Source organism: Hyaloscypha bicolor, assembly GCF_002865645.1.
Source record: "Hyaloscypha bicolor E unplaced genomic scaffold K444scaffold_157, whole genome shotgun sequence".
NCBI classification, from domain to species: Eukaryota; Fungi; Ascomycota; class Leotiomycetes; order Helotiales; family Hyaloscyphaceae; genus Hyaloscypha; species Hyaloscypha bicolor.
The window spans coordinates 292468-309956 of record NW_020194659.1 but is presented as its reverse complement, the minus strand read 5'-3'; the positions used below and the strand labels follow the sequence as shown (position 1 = coordinate 309956).

The window sequence follows — 17489 nt, the reverse complement described above, 5'->3', positions numbered from 1 at the left end:
GGTCTCATTGGTCGGGGGCTGGACCCACTTGGGGTCGAAATTTATCGCGGGTGCACCTTCAAGGCATGAGTGCGAGCTGAGCTATCAACAGCTTCACTTTTCATTCACAGGATTGTCCTCGTGTCAATTGGCATAATGGCAACCCAACGAGCCATCAGACCGCCAATCTTCGGCAAGAAGCAGGTTTTCTTGTACGCATCCCCTTCCTCCCCCGTTCCCATCCAAACCACCCTCTCCACCTCCATTTCACCATTAACTATCCCCAGACCAAACTTCGTCCTCACCCTCCTCCGCACGCCCAGCTCGCCCCCCAACTTCGCCACCTTCCTCGTCCCACTCTCCCTAAACAAGCTTGACCTCCGCGACTACCTCTTCCACGCCTACGGTATTCGCGTGCATGGCGTACGCTCCTACATCCAGATGAAGAAAATCACGCAGGACAAGCCGGGCTCGAAGCGGCCGAAGCCTAGGAAGTGGTTCCGGCCGAAGAGTATTAAGAAGATGATGGTGGAGATGGAGAGGCCGTTTGTGTGGCCAGAGGAGCCGAAGGAGTTTGATTCGTATGTTCTGATGATATTTTAGGTGGTGAGGATGCGGAGGCTAACAAGGGGATAGGTGGGATAAAAGCACTTTCGATGCAGCGAATAAGGATCGAACGCAGCACGAAGAAATGTTCAGACCTGATTTCAGGGAAAAACCAACGGGAGAAAGGGCTAGTATGGCGGAACAAGCAAAGGCGCTGTTACAGGGTAAAGAAAGCTGGAGGTCGACGCCGAAGGAGAACGAGTGGGATATTAATGGGGAGGAGGTGGAGGTTGAGACGGATGTCGAATTGCCTAAGACCGGGCCATGAAGGGAACTTTGATGAAAACATGGTAGGTGTAGACGGATGGGTGTACAACATGTATTTATCAATATTATGGGATATCCTGGGTTAAATGCTCTCCCTCTATCCAGTACTCCTCACTCTGGAACTTCAGCACTTCGTCCCCCCAGCCCCACCACCCGACCGTTAGGTTCCTGGCAAAGACCTCCAATGCCTCATACTTCTCTTTCTTCATCACCTGTTCGAAAATACTCTTCAGATTTGGCTTCTGGGAATGCAGATCCGGAACTCCGACCAAGACTCTCCTTTTCACATCCCCATTTCTGGAAATAGTCCTCCTTCCTACAAGCAAAATCTCGTATGGTTTCCTCCACATCGAACTCAACTCGGATATCGGCTCCCCTGTTGAAGTAACCTTAAGCCACATCCACTCTTCTACCAACTGTACACCCCATTCCTCGAATAGGCCTCTTTCACCAAGTACCATCTCGCGAAAGGTCGGTTTGTTGGTTACCCAGACCCCTACGAGAGCGTCGTCTGTAAGGTTGTTTGTGAGGGGAAGTGATAACAACAAGGATCGGATCTCGTGGTTACCGTATGAGACTCCGTATGACTTCTTTCTTCGTGCTGAGCGGTTTGGCCATGGTGGGTCGAGGATTATAAGGTCGAATTTTGGGGCCTGGGAGATGAAGATCTCGGTTGTGGATGTGATGTCTCCGCATAATGCTGTTGAGTTGGAGGGTACCTGTACAGCATCTTTCCCCACGGGTATTATTGTTGGTTTCAGCGTAGAGTTCCTGAAGAAAGTCCCATCTTTGGGGTTGGCATTCGGATCTTGATCTGTACTCTCTTCCGTCTCAGGGCTTTTTGCAACTTCGCGCTGTTCCTCTCCTCTCTTCCGCTTCGTGCCAAGTTTCACCTTCAGTTTTCCACAACCCTCGGAGACAGACTTCACACACCGTGGTAGACACCACTCTCCACTCCATTCATTGCTCAACTGATCCAATGAAAGCTGTATATGTTTCTGCAAGATCAACTCTTCCAAAGCAAGTTCTCCAAGATTTTTTCGTGCCTTTTCAGACTTCGGCTCAACGGATGGAAACGGATGCTCGATCGGCTTCGATGAAAGCAATCTCTGTGAAGAATCTCCTTGAGCTTCTTCAATTGAGCGGGGAATGTCGATAAGTATGACAGTTGAGTCCAGATTTTGGTATAATATACATGATGCCATGAAAACAAGAAGCAACGTAAAATGGTATATTTGATGAAAAGATTGAGAGAGAAGAGAAGACACTCGGACGCAGAAAAGTACATATAGTTCTGGTCACGTGCGAGCTCGACAAATTCCAAGAGAAATAGCCATAACTATATGGGTTTGCGACTGGTAGTTCCCAAAGGGTGGAAATATCGAAGTCATAACAATTTGGATAATACGAAGACAACGAGGGGATAAAGAAAACTCCACCTCCTGCACCTCGGAAAACAGCGGGTCAAAAAACCGTTGAAGATTGCCGAGACCGGCATGCGCTAAGATGACGTCCGCGGCAACTCAAGAAACCGCATTTTGATGGCACAACCACTTCAATTCAACTACTCTCAAAGACAACACTTCTCTTATTCCTGACCACCTTCCTCCTTCCTACTCCCTATATCACGGCGGAATGACAATCCCACTTCCAGCAAGAAGATAATACACACCGAAGCCTCTGGGCGGCAAGGAATGCCCTCGGCCTTCTTGAAAGATGCCTCCCCTCCCGCGCTGCTCGCCGACAAACCACGAGAGATGGACGAGGCGCGGAAGAAGCAGTTGGCTATCTGTCCCACAGATGACGACACGATAGCACCGAAGACGAAGAAGCCGCACAAGCAGAGCTTCGACTACATATGGCGGACTGGGCTTGCTGGAGGACTGGCAGGGAGTGCTGTACATTTCCCTCTTCATTCCAATGTCATGAGCGTGTGCTGATGGTATATGAAATAGGCCAAAACAATGGTCGCCCCCCTCGACCGCGTCAAAATCCTCTTCCAAGCCTCGAATCCCCAATTCGCAAAATACACCGGCAGCTGGTTTGGGGTCATCACGGCGATGAAAGACATCTACCGTGAAGACGGCACACGAGGACTCTTCCGCGGGCATTCCGCAACCCTGCTTCGAATCTTTCCTTACGCTGCCATCAAATTCCTTGCGTATGAGCAGATCCGCTCCGTCATTATCCACTCCCCTGCACAAGAAACTCCAATTCGAAGATTACTTAGCGGGAGTTTGGCAGGAGTGACCAGCGTCTTCTTCACTTATCCTTTGGAAGTAATCCGTGTGCGTCTCGCATTTGAAACAAAACGCGACTCTCGCTCCTCCCTCTCCGCAATCTGCAAAAGAATATACAACGAAACTCCCCCACCTCAAAGACCAGTTTCCGGACCAGCCGTTTTTGCAGTGACGACAGAGGCTGTTAGGACGGTGGTGCCGAGAGCGGGACTGGCGAATTTCTATAGAGGCTTCTCGGCGACGATTATGGGCATGTTGCCGTATGCAGGAATGTCCTTCCTTACTCACGACACAGCGGGAGATATCTTGCGGCACCCTGCACTCGCTCCTTATACCACTCTCCCCAGACCCTCCAATTCCCCACCAAACAAACCAGCACCTCTACGTTCCTGGGCCGAGCTCTTCTCTGGCGGTATCGCAGGTCTGGTATCACAGACAAGTGCATACCCACTCGAGGTAATTAGAAGGAGAATGCAAGTCGGAGGCGCGGTCGGAGATGGGCATCGCTTACATGTTGGCGAGACAGCCAAGATGATTTTCAGGGAGCGGGGGGTTCAAGGGTTCTGGGTGGGACTGACGATTGGGTATGTGAAGGTCGTGCCAATGGTTGCGGTGAGCTTTTATGTTTATGAGAGGGGGAAGACTGTGTTGGGTATTTAGATGAGTTTCATGAGACTTGCATGCATCAGAGGACACGGTTAGGAGAATGGAGTTTGGCTTTGTTCAATGCTTGATTTGCGTGGGATGAGATGAGGTTGTGAGATATTCAGTTGAAATGGTCCGATTATTTTCGTCTCATCATCGCAACTTCGCAAGGCTTATATCTACAAGTGTAGCAAAGGCACCGAGGTTTCATGCCAGGTGGTGTTTTTGTTTTTTTCCCTCCTCTCCTGGTTGTATTCCTATGACCAGACCGAAGGCAAAGTGGCCCCAGGTGAGCTCGTTTTGTTGAGGAGAATTTCCAATTTGGTTTTGTATTTGGTAGACTTGTGCATGGATAAAAAAGGAGACGACGCTGGCCATGCGGAGGTGGATATCTATGCGGACAAATTCTCAGACGAACGCATACCCAGACTTCAGTCTCGATGGAGGGCTGATCCAGCCAGGCTGGGAGTTAATGCAGAGGAAATTCTTTTTCACAAAGTATGTTATCAATCTATCTCTCATATAGCATCGAAAGAGCACAAACATAGACACCTCGAATTCCCTCTTCATCTATGTTGTCTTCTAATAGAATGGATCCAAAGCGTTTTAATAACGATGTATGGGTAACTACGCTGATACATCCATTCATGCATAACAGTGTTTACAGTCACGCCCAGGTCTCGGTTTGACATTCGACCATATATGACGCCTTCAAACCCGGCGATCTCGATACCCTTCCTGATATCCCAACTCAGTGAACGAGTCTCGTGGCCAAGAGAGGTGTGCCTTGGGTGGCATAGAGGGTACTCTCGACACACCTCCAATATATCCGCCAGCCGAGAAGTGTCGTGGTAAGACCCTCTCATCTGTTAAAAATTCAGCACAGATTTCAAGTTACTTGTCAAGAGAAATTTTAACTTTCAACATGCCCTGCTTTCATGGATTTGTAGCTCATGTACCCGACGATTGTACCGATGGTGGAGACGAGCAGGCCACCGAGGCCGACTGCGAGGGCTATGGTAGAGTCGGTGGAGAGCATTGATCGTTTGAACATGCAGGCTTAGGTTTGTCAAGAGGATTGACCGGAGTGCGAAGGAGAGCCTCGACAGCTTTTCGGGTGCACGAGAAACGGAGACGCTCATGGGAGACAGGAAATGGCAGCGAGTTTATCTATCCTCGAAAGGAACTTTTGGATCTTACGTCTGTGCCTGCTCGCGCCTTGTTGGAGGCGCAATCGAACTTTTGGCTATCAAAGCTTTACCTATTCTCGAATGGAATTTTCGCAAGATGAGACTTTGAGATCTGTGTGGGATCTAAAAGTGATCACCATACCTGGGGATGGTGCGTCTATCACCCCGGTCCCAAGCCCTGATGCCTGCTCCTGCCCCATCCGAATCGAACTTTGGCCATCGAAGGATTACAAGACGGGACGGCCGGTGCAGTAGCATTGGTGGGCGAGTATCCCGCCCGAGACATCCCTCCGACCGCCAAACTTTGACGTTTGAGTCCTGAGGGATGTGAGGATCGGGAAATACTGGATAAAAGGAACTTTTGGCTTCAGCTCCGGGAAGGCGAGAACGTGGCGTTGGCACCAGTCTCGTGATGGGATGGGTTCTGCCTGTCAGGTGTTGAGCCAATCAAGGCTTCGCCCCCAAGCCAAAGCCAGAAGTTCCAAAATCCCCGGATTGGGAACGCCACAAGGCCATGCCTGACTTGTGGCCCAATGATGTGGGGGTGGGGGATACATCAGCCTCCGCCATTCTGCAGCCACATGTCTTGAAGTTTGCACCACCGGTCCAAGCAGTCGCGTATTTGAATCAAGTATCGCCCGTCCATTCTGGAATGAACACTCAAAGATAATTCAGCCTGATTTCTGACCCATTCCGGACTTCGTCATGGAGTCAACATTCAGACTCCCAGCTCCTACGTCTCATGGGCCTCGCGAGTATGCGCCCCGATACACGTCTGACGAATGGGAAGACATGAAGCCGAAAATTGAACGCCTCTATGTCCTGGAACAGAAGACTCTTCAAGAGGTCACGCATGCTTTGGAGCACGAATATGGCTTCACTCCTACGTAAGTTCTTCCTTTCTCAGAGTTTGTATTCAAAGCGGCGGACATGGCTAAGACTTCAGATAGGGAAAAACAGCTCAAGAGTCGGCTAACGAAATGGCGATTCGACATCAAGAATGTGAAAGGAGATGTTATGGTTCAAATCGCACGCGTACGAGTAAAGCGGAAGAGAGAGGATGACAAAGACAGTGGGTTTCGTGTCGACAAGAAACCGGTGGCTGAAAGGAATATCAATCGATATCTTAAACGGAACAATGTCACTGAAGAAGATCTGCTGTCCATGCCGAGTCCAAGCGACGGTATACTTACCTTTTTATGGTGATTGGACAGTGGCTAATACCTTGAATAGCGCCATCTCCTGCTTTCAGTGTTTTCACACCAGGTCCTGACTCACCATCCAATACCTGTCTTCAAACAGTTTCTTCATCCGTGAAAATTTTTGCCACAAGGCCCTGTGGAAATTGCAAGAGCCGCAAGATGAAATGTGATAAAACTCTCCCAAAGTGCTCTCCTTGCACCAGGTTGTTGACCGTGACCCCTTGAATCATGACTGCACTAATCACTCCCAGGTTTTTCTGGCAAGATTTACTCTGCAATTGCAGCCCTGTACGCAAACTCGCTGTATTTCATAACCAACTTAGTCGCTCAAGCCTGGATGGTACTTCGTACCAATCAGCTGAGCTCTCCTTGTCTCACCTCCTCAACTCTGCCACAACCACAACGGCTTCCTCGGACTCCTCCACTCCGTTTCATATGTTCGGACTCAGACAAGGTGGTCTAAACCACTATGGCGACGTCTTTCCCGGGGCGCTTCCCGGAACCATTCAAGACCGACCAGATAGCCCTGAAGTCCTTTTCTCGCGCTTTCGAGAACAAATTTGTCCCATGCTGTCAATCACGAGTGGCGAAAACAACATGTGGCAGACTTTGATACTACCACGTATGCGGAGCTCAGAAAGCCTACCCCATGCCATATCTGCCATCACGGCTCTGCATGTATCCACACTTATAGCCGACGTCCAACTTCATAATCATGGAGCGGCCTCAATAATTCATAGCCTTCGCATATTGAGTAACGAGCTGAGCCGCCCAGGGTTCGAAATATCCGCTCTTGCAACAGTCCTACTCCTGGCATCCTGGGCAAGGTGGAATGATAGTTTTCGCGAGGGGAAAACACATCTCAAGGGAGCGTTTGCAATCGTTCTGAAAATTGGTTCGCAGCGCCGGAATATTGCACCGAAACCTTCGTCTGCTGACTCCTATTCTTCCCTGTTTCTAGTGTCAACTTTGTTTTATATGGATGCACTCTCAGATCTGGTGCAGTCAACGATCTCAGAAGAAAATCCTAGAACCTGCTTAAAATTTAGGGGATTTATGCGACCATTTCCGCCGAATTGGGAAACACATCCATGCTCTGTCCTTCTGGATCCTTGGATCTCCTATTCTTTGACCTTTGTCGAGTTGATTTACGCTGCAGCAGACCTTTGCTACGAAGTCAGGATGGCAACGGTAACAACTTCAGACATTATCACAAAAGCCGAAGCCTTGAAACGCAAAGTCGGGCGATACTCCCACGACACGAGCTATTTATCTACGACTACAGTACACCTCTCTGCCTTGGACAAGCAATATGTGGTACATACTGCGGAGGCATACCGATACGCTATTCTTCTATTCCTTCATCAAGTTATGCCAGACATCTTTGGTATGGCCAGCAGTCAGTGCCTGGCCCGGACCACAGTTAAGCACCTCTCGCGTTCTCCACCGAGTTGTTCGGTAACCTTCACGCAAATATATCCACTGTTTGTAGCAGGCTGCGAAGCAAACAACAAGGAAGAGAGGGACTGGGCCAAAGAACGATGGGTTGCCATGTTAGCACATATGAGAGTTACCAATGTCTCCAAGTGCTGGGAAATAACCCAAGAGGTGTGGAAGAGACGAGATGCTTATCGGCAGCAAAGAATGCAAGGTGTGGCAGACACTGTTGATAATAAGGATCCAGAGTTCTCGGTCAAGGGCCGATTGCATTGGGCGGCGGTTATGAAGGATTGGGACTGTGAGGTGTCTTTCTAAAAGAGCCAGGCAAAGAGAGGCTCGTCAGTTCAGTTGCCATGTGCAGCATTTCAACTGTCATGAATGAAACAGGGGCGCGTTGAAACTTGCGGGCGCTGCAAATTATGTATTTCGTTACACTACTTATACAAATTCTATTCGCCTCTTAATTGCACAATTTCTCGTAATATTAACTGTGGGCTTGCACATCATGACCAAGTTTAGCGAGCCCCCTGAAGCTCGCCTAAAGCCAGCCTCATCAAAAAGGGGGGCATCTCCAGACATTGACACCCTCACTACCAAGTTGAGTCTTCTATTCCCAGAAATTAGCTTGCTGCATACATGTAAGTTTGATGCTTATTCTTTTTTGGTATCTATCCGTCTTAGTAGTCAGAAACTCGATCTTTCAATATCAACTGCAAAACTCCCCCTCCACAGGTTCTACGTCATATATCGCAAGTCTAGAATTAATAGGCTATTTTCTCAACTTGTGCAGCTCCACACAAGTTATCAGCAGGTTTTCTTGAATGAGAAGTTCTACGGTTGTTTTAGCAGCGGGTATTTAGTCGCCTTAGTTCGTCTAGTAACAGCTTCGACAAGCAACCATCTTATATTACAGATACACTAAAGAATAGCCACACTTCCTATTCGCTCAACTGCCGCCCTTCGACTCCCTGATATGATCTGGTCCATTATCCCCTCACACTAGTACTCCACGACGCATGTCGGCGTGGTAGATCCATTCGGGTTATCGTGGATCTCACAGTACGTCTTATGGGCTGTCGCCTCGTTATTCCGGCATAAATAAACGAAATCTCCGTACATTGGCAAAACTCGCTAATCTTGGCACAAGAAGACACCGCCACTTAACTTGAAGAGGCGTAAGTATTTCATGTTTAGGCAGCAGCTTTATTTATTGTTTGAGAATATCACATTGCCTTGAAAATCAGAGAAAGCACTTTGACTAAACTGCCAGAGATGGGAGTTGTGTTCGACTGCGCGGTCATGACTATTGCATGCATTGCCACAAAAAGGTCACTGATATTCTAAAGGCTTCTCTGAGCCGAACATCCGGACTTCGTAATGGACTTTTTGAACATCTAGGGGTGAAGTGTCGCCTGCTGCACGTGATTTATTCCTTTTCGCAAAGCATCTCAAAACTTGGCCAAATGTAGATGAGTCTTCGCAAAAGCAATCTTAGATACTACCAAGAGGACCAACTACTTCTTGCTCGGTTTTGACTCTATGCACTGTCACGTTTTCCTTGTGAGTGGCGGGGGAGCGTGTTGCCAGGGTGGCTCGGACCAGCGCCTATTTCGAGAACGTCATTGAATTGAAACTTCGCACTCGATTTGTCAACTCCATTTCCATCTTAAAAACATGGCATTCTGAATCGAAGGCACTAAGGTTCACGGTAACGGCCCCTGCCTAGTCGAAAGATGAGATTATCTTTCCTTGAGATTGCTGGTGTGAGGTCTGACCCTGATCCTGGAGAGTGGGGTTCGAGGATCAACTCGATCGAGCACACACCCGGACGAGCTGACATCCACGTGGACATCCGGGTGGACATTGAAAAGTTCTGATTCGGAAACAGCCGCTTGATTTTAAACGTCATCCAAAGACGGGCGTCAAAAACTTACGGGTCTGGATGAGATCGACAAAGCAACAATCCCATCACCTTGAGGCACTCAACTCTCCCCGAGCCAGCCGGGACCACATCTCTAGGTTCGACCCCAAGACCTCCACGGGCCACTCGTATGGAAGAATGTGCAACACCGTCGAGTGGCACTGCATTGCATGTTGATTATCATTCCGATTTGCAAGGGTTTCAATTGGTGGGGAGGAGGATTAGTGAGATACGCAATATCTGGGGTACGAGGGGCTAGCAGAAGGTCCGGCGAGGCTCAACGGCGGCACTAGTGTGTACCTTGACTATGACGTTTTCGGATGGAATTTTATGTTGAAGTCATGACTTTCGGTGTTTGCAATCTTGCATACTCTAAGGGGAATCTCTTCGGTCCGGAGGCATGGCAGAAGTTTGCAGATGCTGTCCAGACTAGATTTTGGTCTGAGTATTTCTAGTGTCACAAGTTCAGCGGCAACACGAAAGGTCGATTGCCTTCTGGGGCGTGCTAAGAAGTGGCATGCAAGCAAAGAAAGAGTATCGGCAGTTTTTCTACTTTTATTGCTGGGCTACCGACTCTGAAGCCTAAATCCTGGGTTCTCCCCTCCGGTACTAGCTAGCGCTTTCAAAGAAGGACTACAATGTCACTGGGGGAGAGTTTCTCTGACTTTCAAATCCCCACAGTTCCTTAAATGCTCCAATGAAGAGCTCTTTCGCATTCCTGACGGTTATCGGCATTACCTCACGTCTCCGCAGTTACAACAGCAAGTTCACCAATCTGTAAACGTCATGCTTCCCAAGTCTCTGGTTGTGGCAATGAATACCATGCTGTATAAGATGAGCTTCCCGTATTCCTGAGCTCTGATTTTCTCTGTGTCCCGCGTCAGCACAGTTCAAAAGATGTTTTTCAAAGCAGGTGTCGCTGTTGGTTTCATCGCCGCAGCTTCTGCTGTTCCGCAAGCAGCCACTACAACCTCAAGCCCTACTGCCTCCTCCACAGGGTATCCTCTTCCTTATTCCTACCCTCAACAGCCTTCCGTCAACAGCGCTGCTATCTCTTCAGTCGCTTCACATGCAGGAATTCCAGCATCTGAAATTCCCGGCGCAACGAATGCCGTCCCACCGATTGTGAGCAGCCAAGTCACTGGCGTTACTTCTCATGGACCATACTCCGGGCCTCCTCCCACTACTACCGGCGCAATCAGCAACTCCCCAGCTGGTACAGCGATCCCAATGCTTCCACCAAATCCTACCGCACTGGTATACAACCCCAACGGCACGTTGAACAACCAGCAGCCCATCCCCTACCAGCCAGCCGGTGGTCTGGGCACCAACGGCACTGAGCCCGTTTACCGTGTTCAGTCCGACTTCGACTACCAGTCCATCCTCCTAGGCTTGTACCAGGAGTGGATCGAGTTGGATCTTTTCCATAATATTCTCGCTACATTCTCTGAGGAGGAGTTCACGGCTGCAGGCTTGACTCCAAGTGACAGATTTCTCATCGAGTTCATGGCTGATCAAGAGTCTGGACACGCAACCCTGCTCTCCAATTTGCTCGGTGGACCAAGCGGTGCTACCCCACAATGTAAGCGCCCAGTTTTCGGCCCCCCCTTCTCTTGCACGCCCTAACTTGGATGACCAGGCACATACAATTACCCCTTCACCACCGTCCACGAAGCCTTCGACTTCACCCAAAAGCTAACCCGCTTTGGCGAGTCTGGCGTCTGGGGTTTCCAAGCGCACCTCGACTCCCGCGAGTGCGCGCAACTCCTCGACCAATCCATCGCCACCGAAGCCCGCCAACAGATGATCTTCCGACAATTCGCAGGCCTGTTCCCCATGCCCGTTTGGTTCGAGACTGGGATTCCTCAGTCGTGGGCTTGGACCCTTCTAGCGCCGTATATTTCAGAGTGCCCGGCGAACAGCAAGAGATTGGTCTGGCAGAACTTCCCCGCGTTGCATGTGTTGAATCAACCGAATAGCGCGAGGAGAAATGCGACGCAGACGGGGTTCAATGAGACGACGGGATTTGGACCTGCAGCTCCGAGTAGTGATCCACCCGCGAACGAGACTTGTGTTGGGTATAATGTTACCGGCTTTGATTGTTCTGCATCAGTCAGCCAGAACAGATCAGTTCCGCTTTCATACCCTGGACGAGAAGTCTTCTTGAGCTGGGAGAACCCAGGTAAGGCTGTTGGACCGAATAACAGTTATATCACAGCAACCAGTGCTGGGCCTCCGGAGTTTGTCCTCTGGGTCAGCCAGTTGAATATCACGTACTCGCCGCTCACCAATATTACTGCGAGGAATGGGATGAACTACGGGCAGACGATTCAGCCTGACGTTTCAACTTATGTGAGTATTGATTTATGGGGATCGGATTGGTGGATGTGTGCTAATTGTGAAACAGGAGGGAGATCCAGCTATCAACGGCACGATGTTTATTGCTCTCACTGACACGAATACCTCGTACACGGCGTTCAACCTCAGCAATGTCAACCCACATGTTGCTGCTGGGCCGTTTCTGTACCAGGCTGGATAAAAGACTCGTCAAGAGCAAACGAACTCAATACCAAGCATGATGAGTGGGATATCTCTGGCATGAATGTGGCCAGGGGAGTGGCATGGTGAAAGTAATGTAATGAAAATGTATATATCATATCATGAAAAATTCCTAATAGTTGACTTTTGTGCATGACTAGTCGTTTTTTCGGCCCAAGTCGAAGCGTTGGAGAATTGGTGACCTGCCCATATTATTGTCCCTCGGATCTTCAGGCGAGTCTCAGGGGCTGGCTGAACCTGACCCTGCTCCACACTTGGGACGACAAACATCCACCTCTGCTGTTCTCAAGCACATAGGAGGCTCCGTATCAAAACTTTGCCCAATTGTGGGTAATTGATCTAGTGGGTGCTTCTAATATATACCAGACACCTATCATTATCATCCACGATCGCGTCCAACACTCCCGCCATCTCTGAATGCTGTAACGTTTCACTTCGCCCCGCCCTCAAACAACGCCCTCCTCCTCTCAATCATCCGATCATTCCTGTCACCCCGAGCTGTCACACTCGCCTTCCTCACCGGAATCGCACTCCGAAAAGGATTGTTACTTGCTAAGCCCCTCACACTCTCAAACGGCTTGGTGCTTATCGGCGCTCTATTAAGTAATGGACTTTTCGCCCTTGGAGCTAGCGGAATCGGTTGTCCATAGACCGGATCGAACTGAAACTCCACCTGCGTTGGCAGCGGGCTCAACTTAACCTCCCTCTCTTCCTCCCCATAAATCGCCGAGACAGGATTATCTTCGAAGTGTGCGCTTTGGTGATGGGGGTGTGATGATTCTGGTGAGTCGTGGATAATGGGTTCGTCGATTGGTTGCTGGTTATCAAGAGTGGATGGAGAAGTGTCGGTTGGTGTGATTGGTGACTCTTCGTTGTGGGAGAAGGAGGAGTAGCTGCCGTTTCCGACGAGGTTTGTGACAATGGGTACGCGGTCTTTGACTCTGTTGAGGATTGAGGCGAACGTGCCGGGGCCGAAGGAGGTGCGTTTGGAGAGAATGGGTCGGTCTTCTTCAAGTTCGCTGTCGGAGTCGGGAAAGAAGTCCCCCGTTTCGAGGTTCGGTGGGCTGTTCCAGTTGTCTTTTGGGGCTGTGTGGGGAACGCTGGAGGAGATTGAATTGTTGAAAGATAACCTGGCGTGGGTTCCTTCTATCTTTTCCAGCTTGGCTTGATCAGCCCAGTACGCCGCCCGTGTTGCGAAAGGATCGCGGGGTGTGGGCTTATTCTCAGCATGGGAATGTAATTGTATGGCTGCGCCCTCAGTTGTGAGCTTTAGAATTCCATGAGAACCTCGAATTTCATCCAGCTTCGCCTGATTTGAGGTCCAATATGGTGTTGGTCGGGTTTTGGCTTCGACAGAAGCCCCGGCGTTATTGAAAGTTATGATTCCGTGGGATCCTTGAATTACTAGGAGGTTTGCTTGGTTGGCCATCCAGTAGGAAGTTTTTGGTTGAGCGGCATGGATGCTTGATTCCTCGCCTGTAAAGCTTAGATTTCCATGGCATCCTTGAATTATCCTGAGGCATGCCTGATTCGCATTCCAATAGAGACTTGGTGGTCTGACAGCATCAAAGTTTGCTTCTCCACCCATGAAATGCAGCCTGGCATGGGATCCCCAAACGATCTTCAGACTCCTCTGGTCGGCTACCCAATAGAGGCTCCTCGGCTTGACGACGTCAATCATCGCTCCTTCAGCCGTAAAATGTAGAATTCCATGAGATCCTCGAACCACTTTCAGACTCCTCTGATCAGCTTCCCAATATGGACGTTTTTGACTGACAACGCGGACGGACACCGCCCCATCATCAAATCGCAAACTCCCATGAGATCCTCTCACAATCTTCAAGCCCGCCTGATCAGCCTCCCAATATGGACGCTTTTGGCCGACAACGTGGACGGCTACTCTTCCACCATCGAACTTTAAGGTTCCATGGGCACCCCTCACGGCCGCCAATTTAGCTTGATTCGCATTCCAGTATGTCCGATTCGACAATGGAACCCCCATTCTCGCACCAGCGACAGTGAACTTGAGTGTTGCATGTGAACCCACTATGGTGTCCAGTGACCTTTGGTCTGCACTCCAGTAGGGATTTGGTCTGATGACTTTGAGAGAAGCTCCACTTAAGCCGAACAAGAGTCTTCCATGGGAGCCTTCGACGAGGGGAAGCGTGCTTTGATCCGCCCAGTAAGGATCCGGTCGGACTACTTTCAAGGCAGCACCATCGAGACCGAATGCCAATCTTCCATGAGAGCCCTGAGTCAAAGACAAAGTCGATTGATCAACCCAGTATGGGTCTGGCCTGACAATTTCAAGTGACGTGCCGTTGGCAGTAAAAGCCAATCTACCGTGAGATCCTTTGACTATGGCGAGGCCTCGTTGACCTACCCAGTATGGGTCTGGTCTGATGACTTTCAAAGAAGCGCCATATGGGCCAAAGATCAATCCTCCGTGAGATCCTGTCACCGTAGATAGCGTTCTCTGGTCTACACTCCAGTATGGATCGGGCCGAACGATCTTCAGTGAAGAGACTCCACTTGGTGAGAAAGTGAGTCTTCCGTGTGATCCTTCCACCAAAGACAACGTTTTCTGATCAGCCCAATACGGGTCTGGTCTAACCACTTTTAGAGAAGCTCCGTCTGGGCCAAAATCCATTTTTCCATGGAATCCTCGGACCAAAGGCACTGTCTCTTGGTCTGTACTCCAATATGGATCTGGTCTGATGACTTCCAGAGAAGCTGTTCCGCGTGATGAGAAGGCGAGTCTTCCGTGAGATCCCCTCACCAAAGCCAGTGTCCTCTGATCAGCCCAATACGGGTCCCTTCTCCGTACTTTCATAACAGTCTCAGAACTTCCAAAGGATAAGAAACCATGGTCACCTCTGACGATGGAAAGCGTACGCTGATCGACCCAGTACGCATCCTTGCTCACGACAACCATCACTCCTCCTATTGGGCCAAACACGAGGTATCCATGACTTCCCCTCACAACTGCCAATTTCCCTTGATCGGCGTTCCAGTACGAGTCTCTGTTCATAGGAACATCAACAGCTTGCACAATCTCCTTCAACGCAGGACGGTTAAGGTCATATTTCTCGCCGCCAACCTCCGCAACCAGAATTTTCTCTGCAGTATATTCAGGCGTTGATCTTGTGTTATCACGACCGTGATTCATCGTGGCGCTACGGAGACCATTCGGAATGCTAATCCGTTTTTGCTTGATGTCCTGTTCGGTGGCTTTGGCATTCCCTGGCATATTGGGTGTAATATATGGGCTGGCGACTCCAGCTCTGCTTTTGTTTTTGGGTTGGGAAGTAAGAGAGTTTCGTTTTCCGAACCAAGCTGCTTCGGGGAGAATGGTCGGTTGGATCACCTCCATGTCTGCGCCGGTGTCATTGAAGTTCAGCATGCAATGGGTCCCCTTTACGACAGGGAGTGTTGACTGATCGGCCCATGTGAATATGTGGTTGTGCAGAGTATGTTCTGAAGCTTCGACGACGAGCATATCTGCTCCTCCCGAACTGAAAGATAGTATTCCCCATAATCCCGAGACGAGATCGAGCTTTGATTGGTCCGCCCAAGTTGGCAAATGCTCATGTCGAGAAAACCTCTGCGATTCTGGTCGCGGTTCAACCCCAGCCATACTGGCACCCTTGTCGCCAAATTTCAGCACCCCGTGAGAGCCAGAGATGACTGGGAGAGTGGCTTGGTCAGTCCAGGTAGGTAGACGGGCATGTTTGGGTCCGTCGTAGACGAAAGGTGCCCCTTCCCGTATGGACTCTTGTGGGTTTGTTGGTTCGCCTACACTTCTCCTTACTTCCACGACCTCCACGTCCGCTCCGTCCTTCTTGAATTTCAAGATACCGTGAGAGCCAGAGACAGTTGGCAGGGTTGCTTGATCGACCCAGGTGGGTAAACGTGCGTGTTTTGGCCCGTCATAAAGAAACGGTTCTGCACCACGAGCAGACTCCTGTGCCCGTGGGTGTTCAGTCTCTTTCGGCGATTCAACAATCTCCATATCCGCTCCCTCTTTCCTGAATTTCAAAACACCGTGAGCACCATGGACGACAGCAAGCTTGGCTTGATCAAACCACGTCGGACGTCTTTGATGTGAGTTAACAGGGCGAGATGGCGGTGTATAAACTTGTGTCGACAACCTCTGCTCCTGTTGCCCCGCCGCCGCAGCAGCCACGATCTCAGCATTGATCAGTGCCATTTCCTCTCTAGCCCTCACATCTTCTGGATCTTCTAGTTTCGAACTGCGTATACTCGCACTAGACGGCGGGACTGAGGACCGTATGCTTGCATTCGAAGTCGACATCGAGGAGGTTCGATGCAGTGATCTCGGTGCTTGAGTCTGCTTTGCTGGTGTCCCTGCACGCTCGGCTTCCATCTCAGCCATGATCTCCGCATTAATCCTGTCCATTTCCTCTCGTGCTCGGATATCGTCCGCGTCTTCTGATTTCGATTCCAGAGAGCGGATGCTGCCAGCGTATGACATTCTGGAGCTGGGAGTGGCATCAGAACGTGCTGGTGTTGGGATGTCTCGCGGAATTTCGGTATGTGAGGGTCCATTCTGTTCATTTATTTGTGCGAGTGAGAATTGTGTTGATCTGTGTTCGAGGCCGGGCTTCCCTCCCAGCATTACTGCGACATCTGTTGCTAGACCTGTTATGGAGTATCGTTTAGATCCTCTTCGGAAGCTGGGTGTTCGGCGTGTGGACCTCTTCATGGTGGCATCGATTTGTGCGCTGATAACCTGTTGTAAAATGTTACTTCGATAGTGTCTGGCGGAAAAATCATGGGTAGACATACCTTCCGCTTCTCATCCAGCTCAGCCAAGATCTTCGTGCTCTCCACAACCTTCTTCTCCATCTCGTCTTCTAGTTGTATCATTTTCGCTTCGTAATCCTCGTATAAGCTGTTCTCCTTCTCTGCAGCCTCTTTTTTCCCCCTCTCCTCCTCACCTGCGAGCAACGTCTTGATCTGCTCTTCCTCCTCTAGGGTCTTAATTTCTAACTCCTCATCCTCATGTTCCATTCGTGCCTTCCTCACGGCATCCTCCCTCATCCTTCTGGCCACAATCTCCGCATCCTCCTTCCTCCTTTGTAGCATGAGTTCCCTCTCCTCCCTCTTGCGTCTATCGGCCCTCTCCACTGCTTCTCTCCTCCTCTTCTCCTCCGCCGGCCTTCCCAATTCCCTCTTCTTGTTTTCTAATTCTTTGAAGTCTTGTGCGATTTGGAGGGATAAGGCGTCTGCGCGTTTCTGCCGCTCAACTTCCAGGCGTTCGATCTCGTCGTCATGCACTTTCGTGTCTTCGATTCGTGCAAGGTGGTAATTTATCGAGTCGAGGTTTTGCTGCATCTGGCTCATAAGCTCGGTGATAGAAGGTGTTGTCGCCATTGTTGCTGCGTGTACCCTCGAGCCCTTAACGCTTCAAACCAAA

The 17489-nt window shown here is 50.0% G+C and overlaps 7 protein-coding genes across 7 annotated transcripts; 4 read left to right on the top strand and 3 right to left on the bottom strand.

Annotated features, from left to right (window-relative positions):
• Positions 1–135: 135 nt before the first annotated feature.
• K444DRAFT_646828 (uncharacterized protein) lies at positions 136–853 on the top strand (the record flags this gene model as incomplete). Its single annotated transcript, XM_024885252.1, has 3 exons — positions 136–191; positions 267–560; positions 616–853. 3 exons carry the CDS (start codon positions 136–138, stop codon positions 851–853), a joined length of 588 nt encoding a protein of 195 aa, XP_024730192.1.
• A 64-nt stretch (positions 854–917) lies between these two features.
• On the bottom strand, positions 918–2057 carry K444DRAFT_646827 (MT-A70-domain-containing protein; the record flags this gene model as incomplete). The annotated part of the gene is made up of 2 exons (XM_024885251.1): positions 918–1719; positions 1786–2057. The coding sequence occupies 2 exons, from the start codon at positions 2055–2057 to the stop codon at positions 918–920; spliced, it is 1074 nt and encodes a 357-aa protein (XP_024730191.1).
• Positions 2058–2546: 489 nt separating this feature from the next.
• Positions 2547–3752, top strand: K444DRAFT_541793 (mitochondrial carrier protein LEU5; the record flags this gene model as incomplete). The annotated part of the gene is made up of 2 exons (XM_024875825.1): positions 2547–2750; positions 2808–3752. The coding sequence occupies 2 exons, from the start codon at positions 2547–2549 to the stop codon at positions 3750–3752; spliced, it is 1149 nt and encodes a 382-aa protein (XP_024730190.1).
• A 410-nt stretch (positions 3753–4162) lies between these two features.
• Positions 4163–4885, bottom strand: K444DRAFT_619261 (uncharacterized protein). The gene is made up of 3 exons (XM_024881484.1): positions 4665–4885; positions 4396–4588; positions 4163–4235 (listed from the first exon to the last, which is right to left on the bottom strand). The coding sequence occupies exons 1-2, from the start codon at positions 4774–4776 to the stop codon at positions 4449–4451; spliced, it is 252 nt and encodes an 83-aa protein (XP_024730189.1). The 5' UTR covers positions 4777–4885; the 3' UTR covers positions 4163–4235; positions 4396–4448.
• A 522-nt stretch (positions 4886–5407) lies between these two features.
• K444DRAFT_172372 (uncharacterized protein) lies at positions 5408–8039 on the top strand. Its single transcript, XM_024870748.1, has 5 exons — positions 5408–5814; positions 5878–6110; positions 6161–6332; positions 6381–7024; positions 7091–8039. The coding sequence occupies exons 1-5, from the start codon at positions 5633–5635 to the stop codon at positions 7882–7884; spliced, it is 2025 nt and encodes a 674-aa protein (XP_024730188.1). The 5' UTR covers positions 5408–5632; the 3' UTR covers positions 7885–8039.
• A 2189-nt stretch (positions 8040–10228) lies between these two features.
• Positions 10229–12089, top strand: K444DRAFT_172335 (uncharacterized protein). Its single transcript, XM_024870747.1, has 3 exons — positions 10229–11072; positions 11130–11842; positions 11898–12089. Exons 1-3 carry the CDS (start codon positions 10388–10390, stop codon positions 12027–12029), a joined length of 1530 nt encoding a protein of 509 aa, XP_024730187.1. The 5' UTR covers positions 10229–10387; the 3' UTR covers positions 12030–12089.
• Positions 12090–12167: 78 nt separating this feature from the next.
• Positions 12168–17489, bottom strand: K444DRAFT_668269 (uncharacterized protein). Its single transcript, XM_024887391.1, has 2 exons — positions 16859–17489; positions 12168–16802 (listed from the first exon to the last, which is right to left on the bottom strand). Exons 1-2 carry the CDS (start codon positions 17444–17446, stop codon positions 12480–12482), a joined length of 4911 nt encoding a protein of 1636 aa, XP_024730186.1. The 5' UTR covers positions 17447–17489; the 3' UTR covers positions 12168–12479.